The sequence below is a fragment of the Ostrinia nubilalis genome, chromosome 11 (assembly GCF_963855985.1).
Source record: "Ostrinia nubilalis chromosome 11, ilOstNubi1.1, whole genome shotgun sequence".
In the NCBI taxonomy this organism is placed as follows: domain Eukaryota; kingdom Metazoa; phylum Arthropoda; class Insecta; order Lepidoptera; family Crambidae; genus Ostrinia; species Ostrinia nubilalis.
Genome location: NC_087098.1, coordinates 2,644,707 through 2,671,882, shown reverse-complemented (window position 1 = coordinate 2,671,882; position 27,176 = coordinate 2,644,707). Strand labels below are relative to the sequence as shown.

The 27,176-nt window shown below is 36.7% G+C and overlaps 1 protein-coding gene across 1 annotated transcript in view; it reads left to right on the top strand.

Annotated features, from left to right (window-relative positions):
• The window catches only part of LOC135076066 (protein TANC2), a 346,968-nt gene that overhangs the window by 303,260 nt on the left and 16,532 nt on the right, over positions 1-27,176 (top strand). The window contains exons 5-6 of the mRNA XM_063970523.1: positions 23,180-23,590; positions 24,260-24,373. Coding sequence (XP_063826593.1) covers positions 23,180-23,590; positions 24,260-24,373 — 525 coding nt within the window. The remainder of the gene's footprint in view (positions 1-23,179; positions 23,591-24,259; positions 24,374-27,176) is intronic.

Below are 27,176 nucleotides of genomic sequence, written 5' to 3'. Positions count from 1 at the left end.
ACTCAAATATCTGCTCTACCTAATTGGTTGAAAGAGTTTGAGCTTTTGCTAAACTTAAATCTATCCAGTTGAAGAAACTTGCTAAGTATTTTAAAATCTCATAATTTCATTAGCCTACTCTAATTTTCTGCTTCAAATAAGCATGTAAATAATCTTCAAACCCGTCTATTTAAATGAATGCGCGCGCGCAGAGTTCAATCGCAAATGGAAATGAGTTCAGTGCGTGCGATCTGATCACCTGCGCGTGATTAGCAAAATTAATTGATGGCGCGAACTTTGTACAGTCAGGTGGAAAATGCGTTTCATTTATGAAATTTGTATTATGACGATGATTGTTTGAAAAAATTCGGAACTTTCGCGTTCCATTACAATTTTATTAAAATAGACAAACATGATCAAGGCGATTTTTTAAGACTATCGCAACACAGACCCATGCTCCTCTAATTTTGATTTATTAGTTTGTCTCGTAAAAAATGTCAGGCAGATAATAAAAACATAGTGCACAGGGCAGAAGAACTTTAGGATATAAACGAGGTCAAGCCTTGCTTTCAGTTTAAGTATAGCGAGTCATCTGTCGGCGAAAAAACAAAGCCGGAGGTCATTTACGAGTATTAATAGAGATTTAAAAGAAATTATTGCAATTGAATCAACATTGCACTTTCGCACATGACTGTATCTGTAATACCGACAAAGGAATCGTTTGCCTTCTTTGCCCTGGGCATTTATACAGGATGTCCGGTTATAAAATATATTAATTTGCAATGGGAAATCCATAGAGCAGTTAATGCGAAAGTTGGTATTGATTTATGGATCGATAGAGTAGAGATGATGTTTATTGCGGATAGAACCATAAATAAATTATTTTACATCTTTTATGACTACGATTTTCGAAAGGTACATGCTTAGTGCTATCAGTAATCAATTGACTCTTAATTATTTAGTTCATGATAGGTTAAGTATTTTAATGCCATTCATGTCACCTATGCCATATTAGAGGTGGGCGCCGATATACAATTGCCCGGCGGCGGCGCGCCGACTTTTTGACCTCGGCGGCGGCGGCGTCGGCGGCGTGACCTTGTTTGACCTTTGTTCATTGGGTTTTTTTTTAAATCTGCTGTTTTAGTATCTGTCGTCAAGACTAATCAGGTGATTTGCAGTTGGTTGGGGTTTGAGCCACTAGAGCAGTGGTTTATCCTAGTAAATTAGCTCTCTTGATCATAGATACTTTGATATTTGGATAGCGGGTTTGGCTGAGATCAGGTTCTCGTGTATTTCCTAAAGGCGAGCGTACCAATGTGCCGATAAAAGTATCCTTAACATGTATTTTTGAGCTCTTTGGAGGTACATAGTTAATGTTAGATTAGCTGACTGTTGGTGGAATATTATATTCATTTCTGTTTTATTTATATTTATGGTCTTTCCATGTTATCCTACGGTCCAGGATTTTAATGTAGGTTGATTGCAGCAATGGGTCGAGGTCTAGATTGGCCGGAGGATAGGTGTAAGACGTGAAGTCTTAAATGATAATATGGTGAGACTTCGGGGCTTAATTACATGCTCCACTTGGTCAGCCAATCAGCTGACTTTGCAACAGTCTAGTCACTTTAAGATCACAGTTACATTTGAGGAAGGCCGCAGCTTTCTGGTGTCTGGGCTACTTTACTAGTAGACGTTATAGAGTATCGGACCAAGTACAGAGTCCTGGGGTACTCCAGCTCTGCAGCTAAAAAGAGAAGATTTTGTCACCGAGTTTGATTTTAAACTGTCTGTCACTGAGATAAGAATCCATCAGCAGGTAGTAGAAGTGTGCTAGAAGGTACTTTTTAATTTCATAGAGTAGTCCTTTATGATAAACCCAGCTGAAGCCGCAGCGAAAGCAGACGTACAGGATTCTTTCTTTTCCAAACATTGTACTGATTATGGTTGGTATGGTTTCTGCCAAAATTTATGGTCGGGTATACTATATTACATTGGTCATACTTAGGCAAGGGAATAAACGAGCAAGAATGATCCTTTTCCATAATTTTAACAATACAAATATCAGATTAATTGAGCGATAAGAGAATTCGTTAGGCGACTTGCCAGTCTTATGGATCATTTCCAAAGTTAAGAGACTTGCGAGGTTCTCACTCAGTGTGGTCATTGTCAAGACCATGGACGTCATGGTGATCAGATCAAATGCAAGTGCTTTGCGAGGGTCCATTTTTGCTATTTCTTTAGTTTAGCCATCTCTCTTAGCGTTAGTTCTTTCGTTTCAGCCGAAAGACGTCCTGCGCCGCTCGCATCCAGGCACTTCCTGCGACCTTCCCCAAATCGTCGGTCCACCTAGTGGGAGGCCTGCCCACGCTACGTCTTTCGGCTCGTGGTCGCCACTCAAGAACTTTACTGCCCCAGCGGCCATCAGCTCTACGAGATATGTGCCCCGCCCACTGCCACTTGATTTTAGCGATTCCGTGGGCTACGTCAGTCACTTTGTTCTCCTGCGTCTTTCGTCCTCAATTAGCGTAGTAGGAATCAATCTTTTACTTTGAACTTGAGGAGGGTAAGCGGAAACATGGCGGTCAACTCCTCAGATAGTCAAGTGCAAAGATGTCCAGAAGCAGCATACGAAAAGATGCAAAATGGGCCCTCTCAAATTACAATGGGAAGGTTTGGCAGCACAGCACCTAGAATGGCGGGAGATTGTGTTGTGTAGAGGCGAGTCCGCGAATTCAAGGAGCAGCTCACAACTGAACTGGACGCAAAACGCGATGATGTAAAACTCTCAATGTGCGAGGAGTTTGCCGCGAAGATCGGCTAGGTAAGTCATCTTCGGGTGCACCAGCGCCGCTAAGACAGCTAAGTCGAAGTGGTCACCATGACCGAAATCGGTCGGATGAATCAAAGGCAGGCATCATAGCTGCAAGTCTCGGATCAAGTTCAATGCTTGATCTTATTTTTTTGATTGAATTGTGGATTTTTTGGATTATCCGTGTCAATGGGTTTAAATAAACCGGCTTGTCATTTGTTGCAAAGGTCTGAGATTTTTCTTCTCAGTTCGCACTCATGTATTATCGGACCTAATAAGCGGAGAACACTTTGAGGGAGGTACTTTGTTGCCTTCCAGAGGTTGTGGTTCCCATTTGCATTCCGAGACATATTTGCCAAACTCTGTGTGTGTGATTCGCTTAAAGTATAGTCCAATAGTGTGGGTTGTCTGCCAGACGAAGGCGGGGATTTTTTTCTTGACAGCAAGAGGGACCTACGCCTCTCGCGTTCAATTATTTACTAGACCAAGCAGCAACTTGAATAATGTACTTGATTAACTGTTTATATAGTTAGTATTGAGTTATTCAATCAATTTATTAGTATATCAACGGCATTAAGTTGCGAAAAAATTATGCCAACCACATAATTTACATTAACTCAGACAGTCAGGCCGCGCTGATGGCCTTAAACTCCAACTTAATCACCTCAAAGTTGGTAGAAAACTGCATGAGTCGACTGAATACCCTAGGAGAACGTAACAGAGTAACGCTGAAATGGGTTCCAGGTCACGCGGGAATCGTGGCAATGAAAATGCCGACGAACTGGCCAGAGCGGGAGCGGAGGGAACACGATATGGTCCAGCAGAACCCTTTTGTGGCATTCCCAAAAGTCTCGCTCGAATGACCCTGGAGAACATCTATTTAAACAAATCCTTTCAGGCATGGTCAGATACGCCAGGATTAACTCATTCCAAAGCTCTCATAAAAGCCTATGACCGAAAATGCTCTAAGCAGATCATAGGACTGAGTAGGATCAAAATGCGCATCTTAGTTCGAGCCCTCACTGGACACTGCAGCTTTAACAAGCACTTGTCCACTATGGGACTGTCCGAATCAAGAACGCGCAGGATGTGCCAAGCCCAAGAGGCAGATGAAACGCCACCACACATGCTCACGGCTGCGGACCTTTGATACGCAAGCAGAGCTTACACCTGGGCAAACACATCCTAAGCCCACAAGATGTAAAACATATCGCCCCCCAAAAGATACTGCAATTCCTAATGGATGCAGGACTCGGAGACGAACTGTAGGGAAAACAGCGGCGATCACAATAGATCGGTACCGGTCGTAGTGATACTAGGACTTTATTGAACTAGAACAGCCGCTCAACGCAATAAAAAAAATAGTTCTTCTGCGTTCGAAACACAAATTAGTACAGTATAGGAGAGGAATAAATTGCAAATAGTTGGTACAGTATCAGTATCGGCGCGCCGACAGCTGGTCGTCGGCGGCGGCGGCGTGAAAAAATTCGCGGCGGCGGCGGCGCGCCGGCGTGGCGCCCACCTCTATGCCATATACAGGGTGGAAACGATAAGTGATCTCATTCGATTATTTCTAAACTATACAAGATATGAAAAAACTACTTAGTTACTGATCCTGAAAGTGCTTCGTGAGCTCTATCAAACGGTATCAATAAGTTACAGAATAAACTGGATCTATTCGAAAATGTAATGTTTCATAATATTAAAGAAAGAAGTAGAAAAATTTCACACCATTTATACACAGTACACACGCTTCACTACTTCAAATAATATGTTTTTTGTGGCCAACCAATCGTTTACTAGAGCAGGGTAGCTAAGCTCCACTTGTCGGTATCGTACGCAACGGACGCATCGTACAAAACACATCGTATCGGATGTGCGATGCGTACGATGCGGACAGGTGGACGCACTTATATGAGTTTCCATATAAATAATACTACGATCCGTTGCGTGTGATACGTCTCATGCGTACGATACCGACATGTGGACGTTAGCCTAAGCCACATATCATTTAAAGAAAAAATCGCCAGCTCATATCGTAGGTCAATATTTTCAAATTAAAAATTCTACACATAAATACTACCATTTAATTAAATTGCACATTGCCCGTACAAATTTCAACCTGTCACCTTCCAAATGCTTTACCAACTAATGAAAACAAATTCCCAGGTAGCCAAAACCAATAATTCAAGCGGGCGCAAGTCTCGATGTAATTCGCTGTGCCTATTATCGAACCTGAGACTTGTTCCAGTTGCAAATTATGACATTTAAGCCAACACCACAAGTCATGCTCCGGTTGTGACCAGGTCAGAAAGTTTGACACGCTGTCATTAGGGCTACCACTTGGGATATTTATTTTGACACTAGTTTTTGTTGAATATTTAAAAGTTAATTATTTCTGAACGTTAAGTGTCTATGGCCAAAGTGTGGATTTTGGTGTTACTCTGTTGTCTATGAACCATAATAAAAAAAGATGGCTGCGGTCAAAAGTATTGTTTCATTGTGCTCCTGAAAAAGTTCAAAACTCTAACAAAATACTCGTCCTTCGCTAGTAGAAATCCCAACAGCACGCTTCCACTGCGCCAAATAAAGTGCGCATAACGTTTGCAAGTGGAAATAAGCAAAAAAAAACAAGTTTTGTCAAGTATAACCTAAGTGACGCCACATGGAGAAACTGCATAATCTACCTATCCTGCGGGAAGGAGAATCGTTCTCAAATTGGAAATTCAGACTGGAAATGATCCTCAGAGAAAGAGAACTACATAACACCATAAGTGTGAAATACCGAAAGGAAGATGATAAAGAATTCGCACAGAAGGACATGAGGGCGAAATGCGCCATCGTGCAATGTCTAGACGACAAGTATTTAGAGACGGTAAAGAACTGTGAAAGCGCTTTAGACATGTTAACAGCGTTAGAAAATCTACTTGAGAGAAAAAGTATTATAAATAAACTGCACTTGAGAAGGAAACTAATAAACCTAAAATGTCCATCAGGCACAAAACTTCAAGATTTCTTCATGAAATTTGATGGAATTATAGGAGACCTAAATGGAATCGGCACTATCATTGATGAAGAAGAGCAAGTATGCTATTTACTGGCTGCTATGCCACCGGAATACAACGCCATAATAACCTCTATTGAGACTATGTCAACAAACACCAGCTTGGGAATAGACTTCATCAAATCAAGATTGTTGGATACGGAGATAAAATTTGCTGACAAGGAAGTGACACCGGAGCAAGCATTCTCATGCTACACATGTGGAAAGAAGGGACACAAGTCTTATGAATGCCCGACCACCAAGGACAAGGACAACTACCAGGTGCGGAACTACCGAGGAAATCGAGGACGTGGAACCCGAGGAAGATCATGGCAAAGGAGACCAAGGATGCGAGGACGGGGAAGAGCAACCTGCGCGGTGAACACCGAGGAAAAAGAGGAGAAGGAGCAATGGGCATTCACGGCTTTCGGAGCAAATGAAGGGAATTATGACATGCAAGGTATTGGTAAAAATTGTATTAAATTCATAATAGATTCCGGAGCTACTGAGCATTTAATTAAAGATTGTTATAAAAGTTTGATGTATGACATTGAAAAGATAGATGAAATTAAAATATGTAGCTAATGGTGAATATTTAACTAGCAATGAAAAAGGTAAAATTAACGTAACTTGGCAAAATGAAAATATTACTATTAACTGTTTAATAGTTCACAACTTGTCTTATAATTTACTGTCTGTAAGGCAATTATTAAATAAAGGTTTGAAAGTGCAATTTGAAAATAATACTGTATCTATTTTCAGGGGACAGAAAGTAATTCAAGGTCAATTGCAAAAACGTTTGTATGTAATTACATTAAATATTACTGAGAATTGTATGCTGAACCAAGTGAAAGATATTGACACCTCTCTGTGGCACAGACGGCTAGGACATCTAAATAGAAACGGATTAAAAGTATTAGGTTTGCCAGTATCAAGTGTAAAATGTGATAGTTGCACAGAAGGTAAAAGCACTAGAAGGTCATTTACTGAAACAGGAAAATATTCAAAACAAATTGGAGATTTAATTCATTCGGATGTGTGTGGCCCAATAGGTCCAGCAAATATTAATGGAGAAAAATATTTTCAGGTTATAATTGATGACTATTCGCATTTTCTTACAGTAAAGTTATTGAAGCAGAAAAATGAAGCAGAACAGAACTTAATTGATTACATAAAACAAGTGAAAACACAGCTGGGATACAAAACTAAAAGGTTGAGACTGGATAATGGAGGTGAGTTTACATCAAACTACTTCAAAAACTATTGTCGTCAAAAGGGAATAATACTACAGTATACTTCACCACACACACCAATGCAGAATGGTACCAGTGAAAGGATGAACAGGACATTATTGGAGAGAACAAGAACTAAATTTGTTGAAACTAAACTTCCAAGACATTTGTGGGGAGAGGCAGTATGTTGCTCAGCATTTGAGTTGAACAGATGTCCAAGCAGAGTACTACAGTATAATACACCGGCAATGATATGGTTTGGAGCTAATAAAATAGACAGAATGAAAGTATTTGGCTCAAGAGCATGGAGAGTGGTTATACCTAAACCAAGTAAGTTGGATGCTCGTGCAACACCCATGATTATGGTAGGATACACACAATCTGGATATAGGTTATGGGATCCTGAAAATGACAAAATAATATTATCAACGGATGTTATATTTGATGAAAGCAGAACTAAATATGAGAAAAAAGAAAACAGCGAAAATGAAGGTGACTATGAGAAAAAGATATGGTATGAGGAAAAGGAAAAGATCAATGAGTACGAGGAAAAGGAAAAGTTCAATGAAGATGAGGAAAAAGAAAGGATTCAGCCAGATGAGGAATGTGGAGAAGAACATGCAACGGGTGAAGAAGGAAAATTTAAGACTAAATATGGAAGGACAATTAATAAACCAGGACACTTACAAGAATATGAGATGTACATGGCATATTGTCTGGTAACTAATTCACAGGATGAGATACCACAAACCTATGAAGAAGCGATGAAAGACAAGGACTGGAGAAAAGCTATAAACAAGGAAATAGAGTCATTAGAAAAATTAGAAACATGGACAGTAATTGAAAATAAACCAGGAATGAGAGCTATCGACACAAAATGGATTTTTAATATTAAAGAAAATGGAATTAAGAAAGCAAGATTGGTAGCAAAAGGCTTCCAAATACCAGATAAATATTTTGAGACAAACTATGCGCCAGTAGCGAGGATGGCGACTGTAAGAGCATTCTTAGCGCATTCAGTAGAAGAAGGTCTGCCAATTTACCAACTGGATATACCAACAGCATTTTTAAACGGAATATTGGAATCTAATGTTTACATAAAAGTACCACAAGGAATTAAAAGTAATGGAAACAACATATTGAAACTCAGAAGAAGTTTGTATGGCCTTAAGGAAAGTCCTAAGTGTTGGAATGTACAGTTCAATAAAGTTATGCTCAAAACAGGATTGAAACGGTCAAGTCACAATTTTTGTTTGTACTTCAATGAAGATGTAAAACTTTTAGTTTACGTAGACGATATTTTGTTAATGGGAAAAGAAAAAGAAATAATAAGAATTAAGAAGATATTACAACAGGAATTTAACACAAAGGATCTAGGAAAAATCAAGAAATTTTTGGGAATGGAAATTGAAGAAATAGAGAATGGAATTAAAATAAGTCAAACTAAACAGATAGAGAAAATTATAGAAAAATTCAAAATGACCGATTGCAGAGAAGTTTCAACTCCAATGGAAGCAGGATTCAATGTGGATTCAAAGGAAGAGATTATTGACAATGTACCTTACAGAGAACTTGTTGGAACATTGTTGTTTGTATCATCAAATAGTAGACCTGATATAACTTTTGCAGTATCATACTTAAGCCGCTTTTTAGATAAACCTACAGAAAGTGCATGGAAAGCAGGAAAGAGGATAATCAGATACTTGAAGGGGACAAAAAATAAAGGACTAGTGTACAAGAAGAAAGGAGGATTCAAGGAATTGACAACTTTTTCGGATGCAGACTGGGCTGCTGATAAAGCTGACAGGAAAAGTACCAGCGGGTGTGCGGTTTTCTATAGTGGGAAACTAATTTCTTGGTATGCAAAGAAACAAAATTCTGTTGCCTTATCTACAGCCGAGGCGGAATACTTAGCTGGGGCTCAAGCTGTTACTGAGATAGTAAACTTGAAAGGTGTCATATCAGATCTTGGATCAGTAAACATTTCATGTAAATTATTGATAGATAACCAAAGTACTTTAAAACTTATTGAAAGTTATGAAAATAGCAAACGTTCAAAGCATATTGACATTAAAGCACATTACATTAAAGATATTATATCTAAGAAAGTAGCTTCACTAGCTTATGTTGAAAGTAATAAGAATATATCTGATATTTTTACTAAAGCTTTGACTACTAACCAACATTCTTATTTAACATACAAAATGAATGTATTGTAAAGACCGTGTTTGGAGTAGTGGTTTTGTTTAAAACAAGTATTTTTGTAAAATTTAAAGATACTAAATAAATATTTTGTATTTTCATAAACTCTTGATTAAATTTAATAATAATCTATTGACTATTGCAGTAAAAGTACATATTACAAAAAAAGGGATATAACTAAGGTAAATGTTTAACTAAAGTAAATTAAATGTAACAATATAAATAAGTTGTGTCATAAGCTTACCTAATAATGTATTAGTTAAATACCTAAATATAATAAATATGTGATAAAATACATACTTATCATGAATATTATGTAATAAATAATACAGACATAAGAAAATAATAGTTTAACATAAGATCTGACTTAATATGTAAGATAAAATATTTAAGTATTGGTATAAAATGTAAGTAAATACATTATTTAAAAGGATAATGGATAAAGTTCATAGTTAGTTTTCAAATGTATACATTATGTTTATGTGAAGAACATAGTACTTAAATAATTTAAATAAGTAAATACTTAGTAACAACCTAGTGTAACAACTTTATAACTCTGTGTAATTAACAAGTAATTATTTTTAAGGATTTCTGTAAGACAATTTCGAAAGTTGAAATTGAGAGGGGGTGTTGAATATTTAAAAGTTAATTATTTCTGAACGTTAAGTGTCTATGGCCAAAGTGTGGATTTTGGTGTTACTCTGTTGTCTATGAACCATAATAAAAAAAGATGGCTGCGGTCAAAAGTATTGTTTCATTGTGCTCCTGAAAAAGTTCAAAACTCTAACAAAATACTCGTCCTTCGCTAGTAGAAATCCCAACAGTTTTAACAATTAACATAAGCAACACTACACATTCTTCCCTGTAACTTTGTCAAAACTATTTACGTGACATTGGCGAAATAATGGTTCTCTCATGGTATCCAAGTCGTTGCCAAAATAAAAGAAGAAGAAGAAATACACATTCTTTCAAATCTCTCCCTTTTTTGACGGATGACATTGGCGTATATAGGATAATTTTTAAAGGCCTGGCCCCTGACATGCCATTTCGCCAATGCATACGAGGGTGGAATAGTATCATAGCTCATGAGTGAGTAAGTACTATCTAACATCCTGGGGTGGGCACTAGACCGTTCTGGGGTGGGCACGACCCAATAACAAAGTAAATAGGAAAATAAATTGTTTTTTGCGATGTTTTTAAAACTGGCTTCTTTAGTAACAACCCTAGAAGGTTCAGGTGACACGGTTGACTTGAACTTAGCTATTTAATCGGAATTTGTAATCGTAATCTTTGTGAATTATTACGACTAAATAGAAACGGACTTATCAAAGGTTAGCAGCCATTTGTTTTAACGAACAGTAGTTAGATACGTTGTTTTAGTTCATTGAACTTAAATAACTTGTGGTGAGTGCGGTCCCCAATTGGAAGAAATCCTAATTGAAGTTGTGTGCTGTCTGTTTATTTATTCTATTCACCAATCTCACAACAATCATAGATCACCGAAAAATAAACTTACCAAAAATAACAAGCCGAAAAGTTCTCATGCAGTTACGACACAAAGCTAAAGATCGTACCTCCTACAGTTTACTTAAGCCACGACGCTCAATTGTCACGGTGCAGTGCAATACTTGCAACATCTTCGAAAGCAATGCATCGGCTTGCAGCAAGATCGATACTGACAAGTCGTTTTGACTATATAATAATAAAAAGTACAGAATTCTGTTATTGATAAGTGACTGTGGAGATTGAGTCATGCCATCTGAAATCTGAATGTCTTCAGCTAACGTGATAAACTACTATCGAACTATTTTGTGGATTGAGGGATGAATCTACAATCCCTAAATTTTAAGTGACCTATGGAAACATACAAAACATACTCTAATCAAAATTAGGGATTGATGGTGAAAACGGACATAGGACTCTCCACAGACTACAGACTTTTAGTTGGCCGATAGTTGGGCTCGATTCTAATTTGTATGAAGAATCGGCCAATCCGATTTGTGCACTTTCATACAGTTATGGTATAGTTATGTCATGGCCATACTGATTAACAGCCCGACGCAACTATCGGCTGACAAAAAGTGTAATCTGCTGATAATTAAAGTCAAATTTTAATCAAAATATTCTGCCATATATTTAACCAATTTTTTAAAAGGAGTGTATCCCCTTTTTGACCTTTCTACCTACACCCAAGCTCGTTTGACCACATGGGATGCATGTCAAGAAAAAAGTTGACACGGCGTGGGCCGTACACACTCGGCCACTCTTATTAAGCTGAGGCACTGGTTCCCAATTTTTTCAAAGGCGAACCCCTCTAATAAACATTCTAATCATAGGACTCGTTGACTGATAGTTTCTTTCGTTCGTTTCAGCCAAATTACGTCCACTGTTGGATAAAGCCTTCATCTGTACTTTCATCAACGCACAATATTTAAGGGAATCACTGATAATTCAATTCGCTATACCTACAATTGTTGCCCAAGTAAAGCCTGAAACTAATCTTTGAAAAATAATATTCTTTGCTTAATAGCACATTATATAATTTATAGTCACTTGTATTTTTTTTAAAGAACAGCCTTATAGAAAGCTTGGATCATTTGAAAGCAGTCCTTGATAAAAAAATACCTTGCTTGACTGGACTCTTAGTAGAACACAATGTCCACCTGTGCAATCTTGCGGGCACTAGTAGTGTGGGCAGGCCCACTAGGTGAACCGACAATCTGATGAAGGATGCGGGCAGCACAGGACCGGTCGCTATGGAAATCCCTAGGGGAGGCCTTTGTCCAGCTGTAGACGTCATTTGGCTTAAACAAAACGAACACTAGCCTCGTAAGACCGAGGAGTAAATTTTGTCGACTTCTAAGTATCGCCGAATGTGCTTTCAGAAGAACGAAATACTTCGAAATCACCTCCGAAAATGTCTCGGCGTTACTGACTACAAAGTTTCAGTTCCTTCTGAGGCACATCCGGGCTTACGAGGCTAGAACTTTTGCAGACATGTTTGCAAGCTCCCAGGGGGGTTCGTGACTATCAATTTGGGAACCACTGACCTAAGCATCGTACGTGGGAAAGTCCATTATGCTATAATTGCCCCTGTGGTGGATACCTCAGATTATGTGAAGAGAATTTGTTGATGTTTGCATTGATTGTAAATGCACGATTGAAATGCATTTCTTGATTGAGTGTCTAATAAATTTCGTCTTTAGTTAAGGGAATATAAATAAGTTTTTATCAATCAGTTTCGTAATAGAACAGTCAGTTTTGTGTAGGCAGTTACGGTTTTTCTAAATCATAGACGTATTTTTTTTAATAACTACGAAAGGTCTTCTCAAAACAATCTAGTACCTAACTTATGTAGAGTGGGTTTCAGCTCTTTTTTCTTTTTATAATATTTTTCTTTTCATACCAATTATAATCAAAACAAAGTAACCATTTTGAAATGCATCGACTATTCCATAAAAATGAACCACTTATTTTAAGGTTATATTATACTCAAAAATAACTATATTGTGTTTAAAATAAGATGTTTCATAAAAACAATAGTAGTATAGGGGAGAGTTCGGTATATTGTACCGCCGGGTAAATTGTACCACCCTCATATTTCGTAAAGTATTTATTGAATGTCTGTAAGTGCAACACTCAGCTATACACAACTAAAATCAATTAATATCGGCCATGTGGTTTTTGCCGTGACAACAAACACGTGTGTTTTATTTTGAAAAGTATTTTTTCATTGTTTTTAAGTAACTTTTGACAATACATGTTTAGATTGTAATTTTGTTAAATTTAATCACAGGGTGTTTCTAATATATTATTTAGAAGCGTAAATTAGTGTGGATTACAATTATTTGAAACATTTTTCGGTATTTATAAGCTATATTTTTTACCGATTTTTTAAAAGCACTATCACCTAGTCGGCTAAATTGTACCACATCAAGTTAAATAAATAAATAAATCTTTTGACAATTTCACACAGCGCCAGCTAGCCCCAAAGTAAGCAACTTAATGCTTGAGTTATAATAGCGTAGTTATGTTTGACTAACAATAAATGAAAGCAAAAGACTGGCAAAGTAGATTAGGTACAAGTGTGCGTTACGATAATTGGAATTACAAAACTTGTACTCAAAATCGTGATAACGTGTAAAACAATATCGATTGTCTATGTTATTAACTACTGTTCCTCTTCGTTTCCTAATTTGTTAAGAATGTATCGTATTATATTTTGCCATAGTTTTTTTATAGGCTTGAAATTTATTGAAATCCAATTTAGTAACCCTGTGGTACAAATTATCGAACCGGTTGGCTAAATTGGACCGAAGCTCTGAACTCGTACTTTGTTGATTTGTGCTAAATATACAACAATCATGTTAATTAATACTTATGAAATAGTAAGTTGAATAATGTATCTTTTATTATATACCATGGACATTAGCAAAAACAAAAGAAAACTATGTGTAAAATGGGATTGAAAAAAACTGGTCCAAATTAGCGGACTCTCCCTTAAGATTTATAAACGACATTACTTATTATTTTCTTTTCTTGTTCAGGTACTGGCCTGTAGGCGAGACAGCATTTGTGAGTTGTACTTTGAATAGTGCCTTTTAACCCGCTGGTTTATGGGCATAACGAACTTACCCATATTAATAACTCCGTGATTATTTACTAATAAAATCTACGTTTATGACTGTCCATTAATGAAACAACTTGCTTCTAATAGGTTGGGAAATAACATAATTTACACGATTAGATATGAAATTGAGAAACGTTACGGTAACTGCAAAGTAATTTTGAAAGCATGAATGGTGTATTAAGCAATTACATAAAGAATAAAATAATTTTAATCATCATCATCATCATCTCAGCCATAGCTGACGTCCACTGCTGAACATATGCCTCCCCCAATGCTTTTCATGTTGCCCGGTTGGTAGCGGCCTGCGTCCAGCGCCTTCCTGTTACCTTTATGATGTCGTCGGTCCACCTTGTGGGTGGACGTCCAACGGTGCATTTTCATAATAGAAAAAGGTAAACATTTGCGCTTTTAGTCTAAGTACACTCAGTGTCACACAGTTCGTGGCACCCAAAGATTCAATAAGTTCTCTGTTCACGTCTTTTTGCAATAAATTGGACTAAGGACGATGACTGTACAACACGAATTATGGTTTAGTCTTAGATTTTCCAACCATATTCTGATACAAGCAAAAGGCAATTTTGGACTTTTGATACTGAAACTTTAAAAAAGAAATTAATCTTAATAAAATAAGACTTCTTGGCTGGAAAGAAAAGCGTCATGATTAGAGAAATAAAAATAAAAAGAAATGTAATGAATGGATGATGAATATTAATAATGCATTAACTTTTTTCAAAGCCTGTGTACTAAATTTAAAGTAAAATAATCACACCAAAGCATCATGAAGTTGTAGAGACTTGAAAGGGCATGATGATGCCATGGTCTAGTCTGTGAGTAATTAATATAATTGATGGAAGCTTGTAATTAACTCAGCTTATGGCCTTACATTAAGATTGTGGCGTGGTACACATTCTTAAAGGACGATTCACATGAAACATAGATCAAATGCTTTCAGTATGTCAGTAGATAGAGTGCATTAGGCAATTAAGTAGCCCTGAAATTTTGTACTTAGTAGTTTATTCCTGAAAATCAGTAACTTGAAAGTTGTCAATATTTCCTTACATTGGAACAGTATTTTTTTTATTTAAATGTCCATATTGCCCACTATTATTGTTTATGGAATAAATTACTATAACTAAAACTGATAGACTGCTATAAACGAGCAACATAATTAAATGTGAGAAATAACATAATTAAATGTATCAAAGACAAAGGCAATAAATGGAAAATTCGATGATATTATTTCTGTAAAAACTTATACAGTGGTAGAGTTCAAAAAATTGGGATTTTCTATCAACTGCTTTTTTACAGGAAATACTAAATTTTAAAAGCTTTATAATTTGCAATCATAGATGTGAAAATTAAATAGGTAGGTAGTGACTAAAATAAAAACTATCAGCAGAAAAATGTTGTTTTGCATTAAAAAAACAGTTCATAAGCTCGTATGCATATTAAGCTTTAGTTATACAAAGTCACCTTCACTTCACAATGCCCAATAACACCATACGGTCTTGCAACAGAATCGTTGCGTTTCATGCACCTGCCGTTTCCTGCGCTTGCGCATCCAAACGATTTTAAACTTTATGCATAGTGACATAAAGTTGAAATTCGGAAAACATAATTAATGGTAAAATGTAAAACATTGTACGGTTTAAAACAATAGAAATTACGCTACGTTTATCTTTTTTGTTGCGATTTTTTACATACGAAAAAGTTTTTGTTGTGTTTTTTATATCGGAAGCCAATCATTAAGTGTGAATAATATCGTAACGAATAGGTAACCAAACTTGTAATCTTCTGTTTCTTGCCAGTTGGCTACTATTATACTTAGCACTTATGTAAGTAAGTACATATTAAGTTTAAAGTGTCTGGTTCATGTATGATTCATTTATGTGGTAGATAGTTTATATTGCATTGTATTGGGTTAATACATTGATTAATGATAAGTTTTTTCAGCAATCCACTTTCTGTTATTCTCTTTGAGTGTAAATCAAAGGTAGAGATACAAGCAGGCATTAGTTAGGTACCTTAAATATAAAGGTATGGAAGACTTGTACTAAAAAGGTACATAACAATCCATGCATTTTTGTGTATGTATTTATGGGATACGAACTCCTACAAAAATTAAACTAAATTACTACTAATAACTTATTTGTACTCTATATAAATGACTTGCCTTCCATTACTAATCACAAGACTATATTGTTTGCTGACGACACAACTTTTATTATTAGCGCCAAAGATGCGGAAGTACTGAAGAAAGAGGCGCAGGTTACAATAAACAAGGCAATGAACTGGCTAAAGGTAAATAATTTAAGGGTTAATATAGAAAAAACTAAAATGATGCAATTTAAAACTTATAATTCAAGAAGTACTAATATTGACATTACCCATGCTGGACAACTGATTCAGCAAGTCCCGGTGATCAAATTTCTTGGTATTACAATTGACGAAAACTGTTGTTGGAAGTTTCATGTTGATAGTGTATGTGAAAAGTTAAGTAGGTTTGTGTTCGTACTCCGTAAACTTAGAGAGACAGTCTCGGTGGAGGTAGCCTTACAAACATATCATGCCTATGTCGTCTCAGTACTGCAGTATGGTCTTATCATATGGGGAAACTGCACTGATATTGTTATGGTATTCAGAGCCCAAAAAAAATGTATAAGGGCTGTCTGTGGTGCTAAATTTAGAGATTCTTGCAGACCACTGTTCAAAAAAATGTCACTATTGACTCTTACCTGCCTATACATCAAACAGATTTGTATATTTGTTAAAAATAACTTAGGTCTTTTTTCAGCAAAACAGGTGGTCACTGTAAAACAATTGAGGGAACGTCCTATAAACCTACTTCAGATTCCCCTTTGCAGGTTGACAATGGTCCAGAAAAAATGTTATTATATGGCCATTAAAGTTTTTAACTCATTGCCCGCGGAATTAAGAGGGCTTAGCGGATCTCAGTTTCAAACCAAACTGCATGCATGGCTTGTGGAGAGGTCGTTCTACTCATTAAATGAATATTTTAATTGTAATGTTAAGTGACATACAATAAGTACATTATTATCCTGAGGTGACATTTTCAATATGATATGACAATAATTATTAAATATGACATTCTGTATTAGTTTATAATTTAATTAATGATAATTTATTAGTTTTCTGTTTTTAATCAATTAATGTAATATGACATGTTAGTATTATTTTCGATATAAAGTCTACTACTCTTTTTAATATTTGCACGCTTCCTAGTTTGAGCAAATTTCAGTGAAACCTACCAAATCTATGTAAGACCACTTATGTACCTGGAATTACGCAAATAAAGAAATTTGATTTGATTTGATAAAATTGAGTAAATCGACAATTTGTAAAAAGACGGTAATGAGTAATAAACTAGACATTTATTCAAAACTAGCGTACGCGTGGATCCCGTTTTACACCCTTCATCTATCTTACGCGGTTTAGATTTTTTCATACAAATGTTTTTTCCCGCTAACTCCCGTTCCCGTGGGAATTTAGCAATATCCTGTTGTAACTAAGCTTTAAGTTTACTAAGATAGCTGCATGCCAAATTTCAAGCGTCTAACTTAAGCGGTTTAGATTTTTCATACAAAAGGATTTTCCCGCTAATTCCCGTTCCCGTGGGAATTCCTAAGTATACTATAACCTGCCCAGGAGTACGAAGAATAATTGTACCAAGTTTCGTTAAAATCCGTCGAGTAGTTTTTGTTTTTATAAGGAACATACAGACATTACAGACGGACAGACAGACAGACAGACAGACGGACAGACAGACAGACGGACAGACAGACAGACGGACAGACAGACAAAAATTCTACTGATTGCATTTTTGGCATCAGTATCGATCACTAATCACCCCCTGATAGTAATTTTGAAGATATATTAAATGTACAGAATTGACCTCTCTACAGATTATTATTATACTCTTGATGTTATTTAATTTTTCATACCACCTAAATAATACACACTACGCATTTGGTAGAAGTTAATGACCAAGGAAAAACATTTGTACGTTTGACCTTAATACAACAAAAACTCGACCAAATTGCTACTACTACGTCAAATAACTGGTTCTAAACAAAAACAAAACAACATCGTCTAGCCGTCCAGAAAAAAAAAAACAAAAGATTCCAAAATTGATGAGTTCTCTTACCGTAAATTAACTGAGAATTTCCTTCTATACTCTGTGGGTCCCTGTTGCCCATACAAACTTGTTTTTATCGCCACAAAATTAGGTCATCGTTCTTAAGTCCAATGTATTAAGTGCAAGTTCCTCTGAGCCGAATGGAAGGCGTAATTTGGTCGTGAATTTACTTTTTTGCGAAGGCAAATTTAACGTGAGTCAGCGTCTGTCTATCCAGCCAGACATCTATTCATGCACATCGATATAATTTGATATAATAATTTAAATCACTCGAATACTCGTTTGAAGTGTTCTATGAAACTGACGATAGATCACGTTTACATCTATTCGAAGTTTGAATTATGCGTTTTTTAAAACATTCCAACGTTTTTACTGATGAATCTGTATTAATAGATTCTGTTAGGGCTCTTTAATACGAAGATATTCCATTTTTTGCAGGATCCCGTTTAATAGTCCCGTTTAATCCCGCAAAACTGGGTTGCAATGAGAAAGGGCACTTTAGAGTTGAATTGTTTCTCTTTACAGAAATTTTAATAATGTTGACCTACAAATTCTTGAGATTAATAATAATTATGAAATTAATCTAGTAGAGCTTAAAAAGAGACAACAATTAATGACCAAAGTAGTTCTGTGACATTGGGTGGTTCGAATACGATAATAAGATATTATTTAACCCATTAGAGGTCACTGTACTCAAATGGGTACAGCTATATTTTTACGTGTCAATTGCAAATCTCACAAAATTAACATGGTTAGACTTGTTATTTTACTTCATCATAACACTATTAAAGTATATTGACAACAATTACCCGGGTAGTGGGACTTTTTTTGATAAAAAATATCAGTTGAAGTTGTGTCACTGAAACATAGTGGGAGTAGGTGTAGATTTTTTATTTTTTCATAACAATTACTGCTCATAACTTCTTTTTTTTAATTAATTACTTTAAAATACATATCAGAGCAGGTTATAAAGCACAATATGATATAATATTTACATCTCAAATAAAACTAGGGCCATATAAAAGTTACTGTACTCGGTTGGGTACAATGACAACATGCGTAAGTAAAAAAACTGTATTTATTTTTTGCTCTTTCGTAACATTTTACAGCTCAAAAGAGCTAAAAGGGACTTGAAGACATTATTGGAGCCGTTTTACAGGATAGTTATGACGATGAATGTATTTTGGCTAATAATTATACCACCTGATACAAGTGCGTTGACTAAAAAGAGGATATGGCGACGTTATTCATACCGTAAGACATACTAAAGGGTATTTATGAACAGAAGGGATAGTGGCAGAAAAGGCAGTTTATAGGACGACAGTGATAATGATTTGAACCGCTGTCGTGAAAAAGAAGACGATAGGTTCCCACAAATCCGCACCCAATCAAGTCATAATTCTTCAATCGCTGTAGATAGTTTTGAAGTCTGTAGTGATAAGTTTGCTATATTTTGTGAAGAGCTGAAGGGCCTCAAACTTACACAGTATTTAAAAAACTGACTATAATAATATTATTATGTCGAATAGATAACTACGATGCTTCTCATTATCATTATGATATTTCTATTGGCTATAATCATATCAGTATCCAATCAACACAATATACTTGGGATTCCTATAAAGCCCTATTTAGGGGTTTTGGTACTATCTGAGTCTATATGAGTACCACAAGCTACCATGAGAGACTAGGTACTATACTTTACTGGTTACAAGATCATGAGATATATGCTAAATAAAAAAGAAAATGCGTCCGGCTGTACCAATAGTTGATGGCTTTTCTTCAAAATGGAGTTAGAAAATATCCCATCAAAACTGAAAAAGGGCTCGGTTATGTTATCTGTCATTTAACAGTGCGTTGACAGTGTAAGAAGTCCCTTAAAACATTTTTTTTTCAAAAGGCGCATTTTGAAAATTTGCATACCTAGGAGGTCATTGTACCCAATTGAGTACACCCCTGTAATTTCATGAAAAAAACTTTTTTTCAGAATTTTCTTGTATTTTATGTTTTATTGCTCTGATTTCAATATGAAAATAAAGAGAAAATTAAAAATATATTAGTACTTTCTGTTTGACCTCTAATGGGTTAACCCGTTCTCCGCAAATATTAATAAATCGCCTTTTACGTATTTCCACACCCTTGAGATTGCAGTCAAAATATACCTTATTATGATAAAACTCCTTATTGATACTCAAGTAAACGACACATGATAAAAGCCTGCATCGAAAAGTGGCGGTTTTAAACAAACTATTTAATGACAAGTCCCAATATATTTAAGAGGACCAAAATAACGGTTATCATCGGGCATTAATGCTGATATTTCGTCGGAAGGGCGCGTTCTTAATTTAGTAACCAAAGATTTAATATGTGAAAGAAATTTGTAAAGTCAAGGAAAGTGTTGGTTCGTAATCAAAAGTAAACATAAATTACTACGTACAAGACTTGTAAATGAGACTTTATTATTTTTTAATTTAAGAGTGAAAAGTGTCTAATATAACAAAAAAGAACATAAAATGAGGTCAATATTCGTAACCAGGAGGCTGAGTTGCACCACCTAACTTTACCGCGGTGTTTTTTTTATGGGGTTTGACAGATTTTTGACGTTTGTCAAACTTAAAGTAAGATGTTGCAACCCAGCCTTAGAGAACAATCTGTAATTATTACCAAAAGATACTGGCCGGTTCAAATTAGAAAAGAAAAACAAAATATGTAACTAATGTGAATGCTCACGTGAAAAATAAAAAAAGTTTTTAAGCGTGGCTAGACGTCACCAAAGATACTGGCTACTTGCTTTTGATTAGTTAAAAAAAACTTCCGAATCTGTTTTAGAAGTTCATATAAAAAAAAGAAAAAGAATCCGTACAAAAAACGTAAACACAATGAGTGCTCGGCTTAAATCAATACCAACTGAAGAAAACGAGTATTTTTGGAAAGGTCAAAAAAGGAAAGCGACGTTATGGCGCCGCAAACCAGCCTTGCGATTGCCTCTGACGCAAAATATTGTAAGCTTGCACGATTTTTACCTGGCAGATATTAAATACAGGGTGAAACAACGCATAATTTCATACTTAAAATCATTTACTATGAAGCACATGTTTTGTACAACAAATAAGTAGACACTTCAAATCAAAGTAGGCTCTCAGTCATGATGTTAAAGTTTTTTTCAGTTTCTATCAATATTTTTAAGGACTTCAAACAAGGACTTTATATTTTAATGCAGTTTACACACCAAACCCGCCAACCCACCATTTGACATGTTTTCAAAAGTCATAGAAAAGTTTAAGGCTGGGTTGCACCATCTTATTTTAACCGAGACTATAACAATAATCGGTGTATTTTGTATGGAGTTTGACAGATTTTTGACGTTTGTCAAAGTTAAAGTAAGCTGGTGCAAGCAACCCAGCCTTAGAAAATGTATGTCATAGACATGATTCTTTTGAAGTAATAAAAGTTACATGGTGTCGGCGGGCTTGGTGTGTAGAGTCATTTATTCTTTACCCTGTATAGTAACTTGCACGATTTTTACCAGACAAAGTAATAACTCTAACATCACAGCAAAGTCGTGACTCGACAGAGCAAAAACCCAGTGCCATCCGCAACATTGAAAATGGGCCACAAATTGGCGAGTTAATAATTTAATTCAAACAATTTACTTTCTTCACTTCGCTTGTGCGAATTGTTGCGAAAACTTTCAAATACCAAAGGCTAGCTAAAAAGTTAGATGTGTAATTAAACCTTTTTTGTAATAAGACAGTCCAATACTTTAATTTTATTTTTCAAGGCTAAGATTTCGCCTAATTTTAACGGTAATGCAGTCGATTGATGGAATACTAACCCACTAAGGCTGAGTTGTACCACCTAATTTTTACCGTAACTATAACGATAACCGATGGTTTTTGTATGGAGTTTGACAGATTTTTGACGTTTGTCAAAGTTAAAGTAAGATGGTGCAACCCAGCCTTATTGTATAAAAATAATAAACGCCAATCCATGCTTAATATTAACAAACATTTCTTACCTGTTTGCCATTGCATAAGCCGACGGATCATGTTTTTATGTTAATTGTAAATCGAGGTGATGAATACAAACTCATACATTTACAACTTAAACATAATTATTCGGTGTGGGTTATTTATTCTGTACAAGTACGAAAGTACCAGTTGTCTGATATAAATGACTCGCCTACAATGCAAAAAAAAATGTTAAAGAGCCGCTGGAATGCCCCAGGAATTTAATTTATTGTCCGTGGTGCATAATCTTTTTCTTAAAGGTTTTAAACCTTTGTTTGTCACCTGTCATCCGCTTTGCAATGGAGGGAAGTCGAACCTTAATTTCGAACTCCTCCTATGTTCTTCTGATTAATTTCGTTGCGGGTCCAATGACAGTTTAACTTTCCCCCGGGACAAACTTGACCATATGTTGGGTTTTTGTGGCGGTCAAGCTGTAGATCCTGGCTAATATAGTCCCGTTTTGGAATGCCCCTGCGCCGCTCAATCTTCGTGTCATTTGTCACCGGCTGCATCAGACATGACAGAGACGCAGCGTATCCCCCTCTCTCCTCACGTATCGTGAAGCAATTCCCGTATTTAATTACTTCGTTTACCGACACTTGATTTACGAGCAGCTTAATTTGAAAGTGTTGATTTAAGTTTTGATGGCAGAGACTTATGTACTCAGAAGTCAAAATGATGGTCACCAATAAATCTGAGTTTTATTAAATAAAAGCCGCCCGGCGAAGACAAGATGCTACTTAACGATGTATCGTTATTTACGACTTAATATCTATCTCGACTCTACACGAATCAAAGCATTAGTAACTACTTACTAATAAGAGAGTAGTTTTCACCCGTAAAAACACCGTCATCTACGTCATAATCCCATTTAAATTCTATCTCTACATCCTCATTGATGTAATTGGTTCAAACAGTCCGTTCCCGCGTTCAAGCAAATTATATCATTATCCTTCGTTAGAATACCTTCAAGGATCGTTAGAGCGTAAATCGATTGCCATGCATGGAGCGACAACCGCTCGGTTTGCATACTAAACGATAGAAATATGTCAACACCCAACATCCAGGCTGTCGGCTAATCATCGACGCGGTATTAAAATCGTTCATTATTTTTCCAGACTTGGCCGCGATACGACAGCTGCTGGAGAGCGAGACGGGCGGCACAACCTGTCCCAGTTGTAACATGCCCTTTGACAAGGGCAAAAAGAGAAAGCTGATCGACACCTGCGGACATGAGCGCTGCTACTCCTGCATGTTCAGGAACGAAGCGTGCCCCATCTGCGCCAGGAACAGTCAAGGGCGTCGGCAAGTCATGGAGAGATACACGCCGTCCCCGCAGCGCCAGGATCAAGACTGGCAGTCGCCGATGCGGCTGCCCAAGCCGCCGAAGCAACCCACCAACCTAGCCCAGAGCTGCCCCACACCGCCTCACACCAGAAGAAGATTCTTCCTCAGCCCCAAATCCCTCCGAAGCCCCTTCGGCCAGCGCGCCTCCCGGCACTCGCACGAAGCCCACGTGCCTCTATCCGGTAAGTACCAATCGGCGAATTTGCATAACTACCGACGCGTGGACCCGCCATTTGCATCGCAATTGCGTAAGCTGCAGTGAGCGCAATGCACTCCATTCATGCCTTCTACGGTAAAGCTGAAATCTCACTAGCGCCTCTCACTTTCCCGATAGGCTTCTTTTATGTTTTCGAAAAGGATCCTTTGCATCGTAAATAATGTTGAGTGACAGTTGCGGGCGCCCACGCGGCCCCGCCGGATGTACGTAGGGGTTCCGTAAAGGACCGGTTGTCTGGCTCGTATTTATTAGCTTAGGTATACCTCCGTTAGACTTTTGCAATGCGGCCCGCGCAGACAGGCCGACTGCGAACTTTATCTCAACATCTGTTACAGTTTTCATTTCCATTAATTATATCATTCTAGTCCGCGCGATGGCGGATTGAAATATATAGCAAGCACAGTCACAGCTGTGGGTTTCTTAATCTATTAGTTCCAATTCGCCACGGCCCTTGCCCCCTCACGGCTGTAATTAGTCTGTCGATTACTTGTAACGTTTCTATCTGTCTGTATGAATAATATTGGCGATTTGTATTTATAATTAATCTAATAATTACTTAGCTTAGTCATAATCATCAGCTTTTGAATGAATGGAGGCAGGATTGTGAGATTTGACATCAATAATATACCAACAGGATTACCAGAAGAAGGTCCGAGGACAGCGGCGTGGCCAAGCCTGGTCTTCAATAAGATCAGGTCGCTTTGGTCGGCACACTCGTCCGTGCCACAGGGGCTGAACCAGTTGACAGGCACGGAGAAACTCTTAATTGGCCAGAGGAATGTGGACTTCATTACAAAGATGAAGATATAAAACAAAAGAATTTCAAATCAACGATATCTCCCTAAATTGACAATATTTACATACTTCTCATCAACGTTGAAGTCTGGGCAGGAAATCGTGGAGATAAAACTCACGTAAAACTCAGAATTGGTTTTAAAAATACCTGCTCGGATGAGAAATTCGATTAGTTTGTTTAGAGGCTCATTCGCCTAATTGAAAACAGGGATGGAGTCCACATTCCTCAGCGTCCAATCGGCACAATCGCTCGAAGTTTTGCACTACTTATTGCCTGTTTGCATACCCACAACCGTTTCAGATACACGGCTTTTAAACCAGTTTTGTTGCGCATATTATGTGTTTGATCTTTACTTTTTGTAGCTAAAGCTTGGAGTTTTTAGGTACATCATCGGTTATTATATTGCCATTTTATACGCTTAATAACTGTTAACAGATCGGCATCATTATTGGATCTTACAAAACCGATAATGACTTGTAATTTCCATCTTACTGTCAGTTTGAACCGGGATTGAATAAACATCTAATGTGCGATGCATGACTCATTATTTTCTATTGGACTGAGATGAAGATATATGACAATCGATACCAAATCGAGATAAGGAATTGACGACAAAAATTAAATATCGATCCGTGGGTTGGAGCGATCATCTTTGTTGATAAAAGAGTGGATGCTTTAGAAGGCATCGCGAGATAAGCATCTGAAATTATACCTTTCCAAATTGTATATGTAAATGTGATGTCAGGTTCCATTGAAGGTTTATGCTTGATTGTTGTGTCTACATTCTACAATGTGTTTTTCATCAAAATATTTTGTTCTTTTTCTTAAAATGTAGAGCACAGTTTTGAATGATTTTCAATCCTTGTGCTTCTGAAGAGCATTTATTTTTGATTGGGAAGTTATAAATTAAATTAAACAGCCTATCACGTTGACTCATTTGCGCAGTATTATCATGTAACGCAGCTTATCGTGAAACCTTACAGTGGGAGTCGAAGGTCAGCCGATTCTGGCTTGTCACTTAAATAAGTCAAGGTGACAGCCGCCCTCGCGCCATTGTTGCTGTCACACCGAGACACCTTCGCAGATCGATGTTTACACTAATCTATCATATCGATTTTGAAATTGGTGTAAGAATAATCAGATCGTTTGTCATCTAGTTCACACTTATAGGTTCTTTGTTATTAGCTGTTATGTAATTATGAATGTCTAGTGAATGATATTATTGTTTCTAGAGTTAGACCCTTTAGTTAGGCTACATGAGACAGCTACTTATAGGTCTACCATTTATTTGCAATCGCTTGATGTAGTCATTTCAAAAGTCAAAATAGAGTCGTACATTCTGTAGTACAATTATTATTGACATTCGAAAAGCATTATCACTCTCAGTAAGACCATTATGTATTTATTTATCCTATTTTCCACATTGAAATTTTTTAAACAATGGCTATAGTTATTTTCATAACTCTATCTAATAAGAACCAATGTCAAATCAAATAAATCCAAGTGAAATAACTGCATTGTTATGCATTAAAAAAAATGTCTTCAAAGTGAATAAGCTCTATCATAAAATTATGACAATGAAATACTCTAATACTTAAACATAAATTTTTTGACTCCTTTACTACCATTACAATGAGCAATAACATAAAATATGATGGGAATAAGGTCCTTTTAACACATTAACATCGCCCTACTTAACTAAACCAACGACCAAAAAAACCGTTAATTTAGCCTACCAACAAAAAAATTCACGCCCAAACACCATCCAAGCATTGAATGAGTTGTAACCCGAAACTGACAAGTGGTCACTTCCGTCGGTCGTCTAGACGTGACGTCACGTCAACCGTGAATATTGGTGTGACGTCACTGACAGATGCGATCGCATCTATGGTTCTATCTCGATCAGTTCACGCCTAAAGGTAAATTCGGTTCGTGTCGAATCTTTTTCTTTGATTTAGATTCATTAATGGTACTTTATCTTCAACTTAGATCATCTAATCTTTCGATTGCTATCCAACAAAGTATACTTACTGCCACGCAGAGGACGCCCTCTATAATGAAATAAATGCCTGCAGCAGTTGGAAATAAAATGCCGAATATTTATCAGGGCCAGTAGCATCTTTAATTCTCAGTGTAGAGTATGAGCCGCAGGGCTGTTATTTCGAAACCTGACTCAAACTCAATCCTCGCATTGGTCATATTTCTTTGAAAATAAGGATTTTAATAGAGTCCTAATTCTTTAGGATGATGTACAGCAATGGCCCACTTATTATCCCAAATTACATAGTGATAAATATTATATTGGTACCTATTTGTGAACCTACGGCGAATCCTTGAGGGAGGCCTTTGTCCAGCAGTGGACGTCATTCGGCTGAAACGAACTTGTGTAAAAGTTTTTCAAAAGCCAAGTTTAGTTTATTATTCTCTATGATCTTGCCAGAATTTATAGCTGTCACAGTAGAAAAAAAAAGATTTTTTGCCAATTATAAGATCGCTTATTTGCGAATCGTGTATAAACTCAACCATCTGTCTAACTTCATTAATAAGCTATCGTTATTACTCACATCACAGTTCAAGCATATCGGCCGGTTGTGGCACATTACGAGACACCTTCGGCCACCGCTTCCGGAGTACCCGTGAGAAGGCACAATCAGTGGGCAATGAAGCTCGATAACTAAAGGAAACCGTTGTTTTGGTGTTCCGATTTAAAAAAGATTATTTTTATTAGATTTGAGATATAACTCTACTATTGAGC